Source organism: Bufo bufo, chromosome 3 (assembly GCF_905171765.1).
Source record: "Bufo bufo chromosome 3, aBufBuf1.1, whole genome shotgun sequence".
In the NCBI taxonomy this organism is placed as follows: domain Eukaryota; kingdom Metazoa; phylum Chordata; class Amphibia; order Anura; family Bufonidae; genus Bufo; species Bufo bufo.
The window spans coordinates 701,364,298-701,376,574 of record NC_053391.1 but is presented as its reverse complement, the minus strand read 5'-3'; the positions used below and the strand labels follow the sequence as shown (position 1 = coordinate 701,376,574).

The window sequence follows — 12,277 nt, the reverse complement described above, 5'->3', positions numbered from 1 at the left end:
ACAGGGACCAAAATGTAAAAAAATTGTCTGTTCCATTGTTGGGTGACATTAACCCATTTTTGCCGATGAAAAACTTTGCATACAGTCAGGTCCATAAATATTGGGACATCAATACAATTCTAACATTTTTGGCTCTATACACCACCACAATGGATTTGAAATGAAACAAACAAGATTTGCTTTACCTGCAGACTGTCAGCTTTAATTTGAGGTTATTTACATCCAAATCAGGTGAACGGTGCAGGAATTACAGCAGTTTGCATATGTGCCTCCCACTTGTTAAGGAACCAAAAGTAATGGGACATAATAATAATAATCATAAATCAAACTCTCACTTTTTAATACTTGGTTGCAAATCCTTCGAAGTCAATTACATCCTGAAGTCTGGAACGCATAGACATCACCAGACGCGGGGTCTCATCCCTGGTGATGCTCTGCCAGGCCTCTACTGCAATTGTCTTCAGCTCCTGCTTGTTCTTGGGGCATTTTGTCTTCAGCAAGTGAAATGCACGCTAAATCGGATTCAGGTCAGGTGATTGACTTGGCAATTACATAACATTCCACTTCTTTCCCTTAAAAAACTCTTTGGTTGCTTTTGCAGTATGCTTTGGGTCATTGTCCATCTGCACTGTGAAGCGCTGTCCAATGAGTTCAGAAGCATTTGGCTGAATATGAGCAGATAATATTGCCTGAAACACTTCATAATTCATCCTGCTGCTTTTGTCAGCAGTCACATCATCAATAAATACAAGAGGACCAGTTCCGTTGGCAGCCATACATGCCCACGCCATGACACTACCACCACCATGCTTCACTGATGAGGTGGTATGCTTAGGATCATGAGCAGTTCCTTTCCTTCTCCATACTCTTCTCTTTCCATTACTCTGGTACAAGTTGATCTTGGTCTCATCTGTCCATAGGATGTTGTTCCAGAACTGTGAAGGCTTTTTTATATGTCATTTAACAAACTATAATCTGACCTTCCTGTTTTTGAGGCTCACCAATGGTTTACATCTTGTGGTGAACCCTCTGTATTCGCTCTGGTGAAGTCTTCTCCTGATTGTTGACTTTGACACACATACACCTACCTCCTGGAGAGTGTTCTTGATCTGGCCAACTGTTGTGAAGGGTGTTTTCTTTACCAGGGAAAGAATTCTTCGGTCATCCACCACAGTTGTTTTTCGTGGTCTTCCATATCTTATGGTGTTGCAGAGCTCACCGGTGCGTTCCTTCTTTTTAAGAATGTTCCAAACAGTTGTTTTGGCCAGGCCTAATGTTTTTGTTATCTCTCTGATGGGTTTGTTTAGTTTTTTCAGCCTAATGATGGCTTGCTTCACTGATAGTGACAGCTCTTTGGATCTCATCTTGAGAGTTGACAGCAACAGATTCCAAATGCAAATAGCAGACTGGAAATGACCTCTGGACCTTTTATCTGCTGATTGTAATTGGGATAATGAGGGAATAGCACACACCTGGCCATGGAACAGCTGAGAAGCCAATTGTCCCATTACTTTTGGTCCCTTGACAAGTGGGATGCACATATGGAAACTGTTGTAATTCCTACACCGTTCGCCTGATTTGGATGTAAATACCCTCAAATTAAAGCTGACAGTCTGCAGGTAACGGACATCTTGTTCGTTTCATTTCAAATCCATTGTGGTGGTGTATAGAGCCAAAAATGTTAGAATTATGTTGATGTCCCAATATTTATGGACCTGACTGTAGATGACAGGGACTTAAATTTCTAAAATTTGTCTTTAATTGACGCGCGCACCCTCCTTTCATTCGATCCGCTTTAACAACTTGTCTCACATTTCCGCTCGATCAGATTGAAGCTATTGACCTCCCTTGGATGTGGTATCCCTTTCTCAGGTTTCCTCTCCGGCATGGAACCCTGATTCCCCGTTACCCGTGATCACCATGGTAGGCGCATAAAAGAACATCAAAATTTAATAGGGAAGATATCGAATTGGATCGTGGATGTCACGGGGACGTGCGACATGGTAGGGGAGTATGTGTGCACACGCCTACATGTACTGAATGATGGGTCTGCCCACTGCAACTTCTGGGTCTCCAAATTGGGCACATGGCCTGAGCTTGCCCTTTACGCCTTGAAAGTGCTGGCCTGCCCTTCAGCCAGTGTATTGTCTGACCGTGTGTTTAGCACATCAGGGGGCGTCATCACAGACAAGCGCAGCCGCCTGTCCACAGCCAATGTGGACAAGCTCACGTTCATTAAAATTAACCAGGCATGGATCCAACAGGACTTGATCTTGTGCAGAATAGACATGTATACCGGCCTCACCCAGCCATTGTTGTACTCCACTTTCTCTTTGTTTTATTTTTTATATTTCCCAATGTTTTGGGGTCTACCCAAATTAAAAAAAAAAAAAAACCTGTGTTGGCTACCTCTTCCTCCACCGCCGCCTCCACCTACACCGCCACATCCACCGCCTCCTCAACCTCCTACTCCATATGGACCTCCTCCTCCTAGATCAAGATTTTTTTTTTTTACGTATTTTGTGTTATTTTAAGTCACTTCCCTATCGACATTTGTTTGCAGAGCACTTGCCATGCTCTTAACCACATTTTGCAACCCTCTAGCCCTTTCCATGACTTTTTTAGAGCCATTTTAGAGCTCCAAAGTTCTTGTCCGCATTGGGGTTCAAGGTCAAGTTCGGGTCCCGAACTCTAACTTTTTTGTGAAGTTCGGCCGAACCCGTCGAACCCGAACATCTAGGTGTCTGCTCAACTCTACCGATTACACATACGTCACCGCTGCCTGTGGTTTCAATAGGACACTGTACTGTTCAATTTCCAAATTCCTGAGATCTTATGGCAGGTTCTCTTCTCAGCACCATTCATAATTCTTACATTTTTTTACATTTTTCTTTTACGATTTTCCAGGTCTCCTCACGGATCAGGGTTGTCTTAATCCCATAAACAAGTGGGTTGAGCATGGGTGGAACCAACAAGTAGCTGTCAGAAAAGATAATATGGACATAAGAAGGAATCTTCTTGCCATATCGGTGGGATAGGAAAGAAAATATGGCCATGCTGTAAAAGCTCAGGAACACGCACATATGAGGGGTACACGTGTTAAATGCTTTCAGACGAGCTTCTTTAGATGGAAGACGGAAGACGGCATTGAAAATCATAGTATACGATAGGAGGATGAAAAGCAAATCAAAACCAGCAATGGTGAAAGCCACTAATAGGCCAAGTATACTGTTCCCTCGGATGTCAGCAGCTGCAAGCTTCACCACCGCCATGTGCTCACAGTAGGAATGTGCAATGACGTTGGTCTTGAAAGCAGGAAACCTCCTGATCAAAACAATACAAGGGCCGACCAGAACAACTGCCCGGACCACAAACACAATGACCAGTCTGGTTATCAGTCTAGTGGTTATTATGGAGTTATACTGGAGAGGCCTATATATGGCAATATAGCGGTCATACGCCATGGAAAGCAAGAACCCAGATTCAATACTGGTTAAGCTGTGAATGAAGAACATCTGGAGAAGACACCCATTAAAGCTAATGGCTCTGTCATTGAACCAGAAGATGGACAAGATTTTGGGGGAAACGCTTGTAGAAAGAAGGCCGTCATTGAATGCCAACATAGAGAGGAATATAAACATAGGCTCGTGGAGTCTTGGAGACATGAGGATAACAACTATCACCATGATGTTTCCCAGCAAAGCCAATACATAGATGATACAGAAAGGGATTGAGATCCAGATATGTTCATGTTCTAGTCCAGGAATACCAACCAGTAGGAAGTAGGTGGGATAGAAGGTGGAATTTGCCATGTTCTCCGGCAGGGAATTTGCCATCTTTTCTGGCAGAGTGTGGACAAACATAACTTTCTGCTCTGGTCTAATCTGTAGAAACTATAGGTGATCCTAAAGATAAGATACAGTTGAAGAAATTCAGCTCTCAATGTCCTAGGCTACATGGACAACACAAGTATTCTAGCACTCAATGTCAGTCTGATTCATTTAAAGCTAAGATAAAAGGTGTTACAACCTAAAAAGTATTCCTTTATCCCAGCACTGGTGTGACCACATCTACTGAAATACACTGACATAAACCTGTCCGTGTAATAGAATAGATTCCAGGACTCTCATGGTTACACAGCCTTATAAATAATAGCAATGCTGTGTGATCCTGTCCGAGGAGCGTAGATCTGAACGGGTCCTCACACTGACACACGCTGCGAGTTCCTCACATTGAACCTGCTTGGGTTTGTCTGGCATTAGTGGGACAATGTTACTGAGAGTGGGAGATATTATGGCATTTCACTTGTGTCGTTGTACTGTGCGTGCCAGCTTTGGACTCTTGTTGGTTGAATTTGGGTTGTTGTTTCCACTGCTCTGTGTCTCCAATTCCCGGTCATTTGAGGTATGAATTGCGCCAATGCGCTTGTACTCCTCGTCAGTTCGGTGTTGCTGAGGTTAGTGATCTCCCTGGCTGTGTGTCAGTCTGTGATATACTTTCCTGAGTTCTGTGTCAGTTTGGATTTGTGAGTTCTGTGACCTGCCCTGGTTGTGAAATTACGTCATGTCTTGCTTTGGTCTGTCTGAATTGTCATAGTCCTAGTTTGTAGTTTATGTTCGTTCTGGTTCTGTCCGTGTCTGAATTCTGACCTAGTGTCCTAGACATTGTTTGTGCTCTTTAATTCCAGCTCCTTGAGTTAAAACATAACTTTTATCCAGGTCAAGTTAAAATCTCCACGATGTTCTTGGAGGAGACGCATTTTGCACATATCGCGCTTCGACAAGCTAAATTTGGAATTGAAGCTGTTCATCATCCCAGATTGGTGGGACTCATCCCTGCAGCCTTTTTTGCTATTCATCAGGTGATTTTGGACATTGTGGACTTTGGGTGAGCTGTGCAAACATTTTTTTTTTTTCATTGTTTGTGCTCTGTTGGAGTCTGCATGGAGCTTCCCGCCTGCCTGTGTATGCTGGCTTCTGTCTGTATTGCTCTACCACTGTGTCTTAGTTTTGCTCATGTATTGCTATGTCTGAACAATGTCCAAATTCCTGTAGTCAGTTCCTGAAGTCTGTATGTCCAAGGCCCTAAAATGTGTTCCTGAACTCAATTTCTGAAGTCTTTGAGTCCAAGTGAATGAAATCCATATTTCTCGGTTCCAGATACGTTTGTCTGCCACTGTGCTGTGTCTTTTCTTTTGCCTGCGGTTATGTTTACCTTGGATTCACATGTATTCTGCCTGGTTCTGTATTGTGCCATGCCTGTGTGCCTGTTGTGTTCACCTGTGTTTCTGACCTTAGTTGGTCAGCTGCCAAGTACACCAGAACCAGCCCAGGCGATAGTACTCTGGTCGTTCACCTGCAACGAAGTCCACAACCTAAAGGGTGAGAACACAGTATGTTCTTAAATAACGCTCTTCAGTTTTGGCTTAATTCCACAACCATTGGTCGTATGCATATCTGTAACAGGTGGTTTGGGGGAAAATACTTCTGCTAGTCGGTGAGGGATGGCCAGCAGACAAGGCTGCTAAGAGGTATTCTGAGCATCACAGTGGTATTTATATGGTGCTGATGAGGAGGTATTCTGTACTGCACAGTGGTATTTATATGGTGCTGATGAGTAGGTATTCTGTGCTGCACAGTGGTATTTATATGGTGCTGATGAGGAGGTATTCTGTGCTGCACAGTGGTATTTATATGGTGCTGATGAGGAGGTATTCTGTACTGCACTGTGGTATTTATATGGTGCTGATGAGGAGGTATTCTGTGCTGTACAGTGGTATTTATATGGTGCTGATGAGGAGGTATTCTGTGCTGTACAGTGGTATTTATATGGTGCTGATGAGGAGGTATTCTGTACTGTACAGTGGTATTTATATGGTACTGATGAGGAGGTATTCTGTACTGCACAGTGGTATTTATATGGTACTGATGAGGAGGTATTCTGTACTGCACAGTGGTATTTATATGGTGCTGATGAGAAGGTATTTTGTGCTGTACAGTGGTATTTATATGGTGTTGATGAGGAGGTATTCTGTGCTGCACAGTTGTATTTATATGGTGCTGATGAGAAGGTATTCTGTGCTGCACTGTGGTATTTATATGGTGCTGATGAGGAGGTATTCTGTGCTGCACAGTGGTATTTATATGATGCTGATGAGGAGGTATTCTGTGCTGCACAGTGGTATTTATATGGTGCTGATGAGGAGGTATTCTGTACTGCATAGTGGTATTTATATGGTGCTGATGAGGAGGTATTCTGTGCTGCACTGTGGTATTTATATGGTGCTGATGAGGAGGTATTCTGTGCTGCACTGTGATATTTATATGGTGCTGATGAGGAGGTATTCTGTGCTGCACAGTGGTATTTATATGGTGCTGAGGAGGTATGGCATCTGAAAATATAGATTTAGTGGCTGTTACTGAGACGTGGTTCAATGGGAGAAATGACTGGGATATAGCAATACCAGGGTTCTCTCTATACAGGAAAGACAGAGAATGCAAGAAGGGGGAGGGGTGGCGCTGTATGTGAAAGATAGCATGAAATCTAATTTGATACAAGTTAGCGAGACCAATTTAGAGTCAGTTTGGGTTACCTTGCAACTTGATAATCATAAGGTAACTCGTGTAGGTGTGATATATAGACCACCTAGCCAAGCCAAAGAATTAGATAATCTACTAGTTGAGGAAATAACTAAAATGACATTGAAGGGGGAAGTTATCATTATGGGAGACTTCAATCTTCCTGATGTAAACTGGAAAACCAAAATAGCTCGTTTTGCCAGGAGTACAGATATTCTAAATTCCCTACTGGGATTATCTCTACAGCAAGTAGTTGAGGAGCCAACCCGGAAGGAGGCCATTGTAGATTTAGTATTCACAAATGGGAATTTGGTATCTGATATTACTGTAGGGGAAAGCTTGGGATCTAGTGATCACTGGTCAGTGTGGTTTACTATAAGTACAGTGAATGAGTCACACCACACAAAAACAAAAGTTTTTGATTTCAGAAAAACTGACTTTTCTAAAATTAGATTAGTGGTATACGAGTCCCTATCAGATTGGAACAGTTTCTATGGAGTCCAGGAGAAATGGGACTACTTTAAAGTGGCACTATTGAAGGCAACAGAAAATTGCATTAGGCTTGTCATTAAAAGCAAAAAAAGGAAGAGACCACTGTGGTACTCAGCAGAAGTGGCCAAAATCATTAAAAACAAAAAGATAGCATTTAGTAATAAAATTTTTTAAAAAAAACGAGGATGACAGGCAAATTTATAAGATAAGGCAGAGAGAGGCCAAACAAGTTATAAGAGCTTCTAAAGCACAGGCAGAAGAGAAATTAGCTTAGTCAGTGAAAAAAGGCGATAAGACATTCTTCAGATACATAAATGAAAAAAGGAAACTAAAACAAGTAATTACCAAATTAAAAACAAAAGAAGGAAGGTATATGGAAGAAGATAAAGAACTAGCTGACTGCCTCAATGAATACTTCTGTTCAGTTTTTACAAAGGAAAATGAAGGAAAAGGACCTCAGTTAGGAAAGAAGACTAATGAATCTTTTGATGCATGTGTCTTTACAGAGGAAGAGGTTCTAAGTCAGCTGTCTAAAATTACTACAAATAAGTCACAGGGGCCTGATGGGATACACCCAAAGCTATTATAAGAGCTCAGCGGTGAACTAGCAAAACCATTAACAGATTTATTTAACCAATCACTGGCAACAGGAGTCATCCCAGAAGATTGGAAATTGGCAAATGTTGTGCCCATTCACAAGAAAGGTAGTAGGGAGGAATCGGGCAACTATAGGCCAGTAAGCCTGACATCAATAGTGGGGAAATTAATGGAAACCATACTTAAGGAGAGGATTGTGGACCATCTAAAATCCCATGGATTGAAAGATGAAAAACAGCATGGGTTTACTTCAACTAATTACTTTTAACTAATCTTATAGATTTTTTTTGATTGGGTGACTAAAATAATAGATGGCGGAAGTGCAGTAGACATCGCTTATCTAGACTTTAGTAAGGCTTTTGACACTGTCCCACATAGAAGGCTTATCAATAAAGTGCAGTCTTTGGGCTTGGACTCCCATATTGTTGAATGGATTAGGCAGTGGCTGAGGGACAGACAACAGAGGGTTGTAGTCAATGGAGTATATTGAGACCAAGGTCTTGTTACCAGTGGGGTACCTTAGGGGTCTGTTCTGAGACCCATATTGTTTAATATCTTTATCAGCGAAATTGCAGAAGGCCTCGATGGTAAGGTGTGTCTTTTTTCTGATGACACAAAGATTTGTAACAGGGTTGATGTTCCTGGAGGGATTCACCAAATGGGAAAGGATTTAGGAAAACTAGAGGAATGGTCAAAAATCTGGCAACTAAAATGTAATGTTATTAAGTGCAAGATAATGCACCTGGGGCGTAAAAACCCAAGAGCAGAATATACAATCAGTGATACAGTCCTAACCTCAGTATCTGAGGAAAGGGATTTAGGGGTCATTATTTCAGAAGACTTAAAGGTAGGCAGACAATGTCATAGAGCAGCGGGAGATGCTAGCAGAATGCTGGGTGTATAGGGAGAGGCATTACCAGTAGACAGAGGGGGGCGCTCATGCCGCTCTACAGAGCACTAGTGAGACCTCATCTGGAGTATTGTGCGCAGTACTGGAGACCATATCTCCAGAAGGATACTGATACTTTGGAGAGAGTTCAGAGAAGAGCTACTAAACTGGTCCATGGATTGCAGGATAAAACTTACCAGGAAAGGTTAAAGGACCTTAACATGTAGAGCTTGGAAGAAAGACGAGACAGAGGGGAGATGAGAGAAACTGCTAAATACATAAAGGGAATCAACAAGGTAAAAGAGGAGAGAAGATTTACAAGAAGAAAAACTACCACAAGAGGACACAGTGTTAAATTAGAGGGGCAAAGGTTTAAAAGTAATATCAGGAAGTATTACTTTACTGAGAGAGTAGTGGATGCATGGAATAGCCTTCCTGCAGAAGTGGTAGCTGCAAATACAGCGAAGGAGTTTAAGCATGCATGGGATAGGCATAAGGCCATCCTCCATATAAGATAGGGCCGGGGGCTATCCATAGTACTCAGTATATTGGGCAGACTAGATGGGCCAAATGGTTCTTATCTGTCGACACATTCTAGGTTTCTATGTTTCTATGTACTGCACAGTGGTATTTATATGGTGCTGATGAGGAGGTATTCTGCGCTGTACAGTGGTATTTATAAGGTGCGGATGAGGAGGTATTCTGTGCTGTACAGTTGTATTGGATGCTGCTGCTGTGGAGGTATTTTGAGTTTTGTGGTGGCTTCTCATGCTGTTGGGGAGGAAATGAACGACCTTGATCATGTAATCAGGCATTTCTTTTGTCCAGAGAGTTCAGAAAGGGTTTGTGTGATTGTGCTGCTCTGTAATCCCAGCCCGACCCTGATGAAATAGTGGAACTTAAGATCAGCACCAAGTGAGGTCTGCACTGAACAAGGAAAAACAGTGGCGTATCGCTAGGATTTGCCACCAATGTCAGAAAAGGGTTGTTCCCACCTCTGGGTCTTGCACCTATTTCTACAACAGGAGCCCCAAAGTGAAGGAGAGTGCCCATGTACAGCCACCTCTCCACCTCCATGGGACTGCCATAGAAGTAAATGGAGATTGCTTTGTATCACCCTCTGCTGACACCCAGAACTCTTTTTTATTTTTCTGTGAGGACTTTTTGGGATACATGGCACCTTTTGAAAATTTTTTTTTTTTTTTTTGTGAGATGAAGTGACCAAAAATACATAAGTTCTGGCACTGGGGTTTTTGTTATGGCCTTCACCCTGTGGGTTATATAATGGGATATTTTAATGAGTCATTGCGTTTACCGCAGCATCTGATTGGTTAACATTACAAGACTGGAGTTACCTTTGACCCTGACAGTTAGAACCCAGAATCAATGGCTGGAGCGCAGTTCTGAGCCTGTGTCACTGACATGACGTACTATTGCAACACGGAACGACCTTCCTGCTATGACTTCATAGAGTGTCCATGATCAGGAAGGGGTTAACTAGCAGCCTACTTCTAATAGCCGGGAGGGTCCGGAGAGAGAGGAACCCATCTGACTAGTCCCAAATCCAACCTCAAGCTTGTTTTCCAGAAAGCATGAGCTTTTCACAACAGACCAGACATTCCCTGGAGCTTAGGACACATATGAAAAGATTCTAGAGAACCACGGGGAGATTTCTCAAGATCTACATTTTTTACGCCGGTCTTGTTATCCCCTGCTCCGCTGGAGGATGCTCAAATTTTTTGGCAAGCTGAATGTATCCTCCGGTCTCGCATATTCTTCTCTGTTCAAGCCTGTGGGGTTGGACACTTTTACCTACAGTGTGTTCGAGTCGAAAGACAAGAGAAGTCCAGAAAATGTGAAGAAACATTGAGAGTCACTGACAGTATAACCCCTGGGAGCAGTACAGGAGATGATTGTCAGCTCTGATGACAAACACTGCAAACCCAGCAACATGACAACCTTCCTGATCTACTGAGAGGTGACCATGGATGGAGAGCTGAGGAGACCAATATGTACTGGGAGCACATGTCTCTATCATACATAACAAGGAGGACACAATGACCATGGTGACCCAGTGCTTACACTGACCTGAGGACTCCACTCCAATCATCTTCTGGCTGTAGCATCCATAGACTCACCTGTGCTTTGTGCAGATCTGACGTCCTCTCCGACTGCGAGACTTTATATCTGAGAGATGTCCCAACAGGATTCTCTGTAAAGCTCAACAGACAAAATAATGATCTTCCCAGATTTCGTGGAGCAGATGACACAGATCTAATGTACAAGAAATCTGGGGACAGTGTGGAGCGGCCCCTGTAGAGAGTCCTTCAGAGTTGGAGAAAGATTAACTCTAAAAATCTCCACCAAGAATGATGGTAGATGAGCGTTTCTGATTTGGGGCCATCTCAAATTATCAACTCCAAACCACCACCAATCAAAGGTGCAGCTTAAAGTATAATTAGCAAATGTCTTGAAAATCATGTCAGGTCAGATTCTAGCAAATACAGTAGGTAACAACATTTTATTTGTGTCTGAATCGATTCAACCCAAATGAAAAGTGTTCCAATTGCCCTGAAAATTGGTATATGTCACTTATAGTTTTTATTTTATTTTGTCTTTCTCTTTTTTCTTTTAATTTTTGTTCTTTCTCCTCCCTTGACCGCAATGACAGCAATGGCAAATAATTTTGGAGTGACACTGACATAGCTAGCTATGGGGAAACGTAAGTTTGACGGTGTTAACAAACAGAGTGTTTAACAACACACCGCGCCGTCATATGTGTTCTACCTTTTCACACTAGAAAGTTTCCAAAAATTTTCCCATATTGTGGGGCAGATTGTGCTTAAACACATGGTGTAATAGGAAAAAAACTGTGGCTTGTTGGGACTAGGGATACAAAATTTTGCCTTAACTGGGCAGATCCCTGCCGCTGTTTATATCCAAACACTTCAATGTAATGAGAAATAAGTGGCTTGTTTTGAAAAAGTGTCTAAAAATGTTCCCTTTTTGACCTCTCTTTTGGAGGGAGGAAAACATTTCCCCATTTTGCTTTGATAGCGAAGGTCTAAAAACATGGCTATCCGGTAATCATCATCCTCATCCTCCAGCTCTTACACCACCAACCAGTGGCGTACCGCCAATATAGGTAGACGACGCCGTTGCTATGGGGCCCGCGGCACAGGGGGGCCCGGAGCACATGGAAGGCCCCGCCCCCTACTCTGCACAAGATAGTGACTGACAGTTTATTCATAGGAGGCGTCCCGTGGATCACCCACTTGTTTTTTTTCTCCCTCCGGCTCCTACCCAGGGCCCCCCTTGGTTGATGGCACAGCACCCCTCCCTGTCTGACCTCCGGGCTGCGGGCTCCCTCCTCCGCGCTGAGTCTGCGGTCATCTGCATTTCACACTGGCCAATCAGCTTTTAGCAGCGCAAAGATCCTGCTGCTGATTGGCCAGTGTATCGCTGACACAGCAGGACCAGCGCAGGCTCAAGCACGCACAGATGCATGCGCGTGCTGCCCGGAGTGCCCGCCATCTGACTGCCGCCCTCAAGAAAAATCATCAGCAGTGTGCCAGTGAGTGCAGCCCCCCCACCCCGGCCCATAATGAAGGAAGGACCGCTCCGGTCAGTGAACATAGAACCCGCGGCTAGAATAAACAGACCTGTGTCCCACATACAGTAAGAGGTCTGACAATAAAAAGTTCATATATGTGTACCAGGA

At 43.2% G+C, this 12,277-nt stretch overlaps 1 protein-coding gene across 1 annotated transcript; it reads right to left on the bottom strand.

Annotated features, from left to right (window-relative positions):
- Positions 1–2,870: 2,870 nt before the first annotated feature.
- On the bottom strand, positions 2,871–3,818 carry LOC120994124 (olfactory receptor 52A1-like). Its single transcript, XM_040422581.1, has one exon. It carries the CDS (start codon positions 3,810–3,812, stop codon positions 2,871–2,873), a length of 942 nt encoding a protein of 313 aa, XP_040278515.1. The 5' UTR covers positions 3,813–3,818.
- Positions 3,819–12,277: the final 8,459 nt, after the last annotated feature.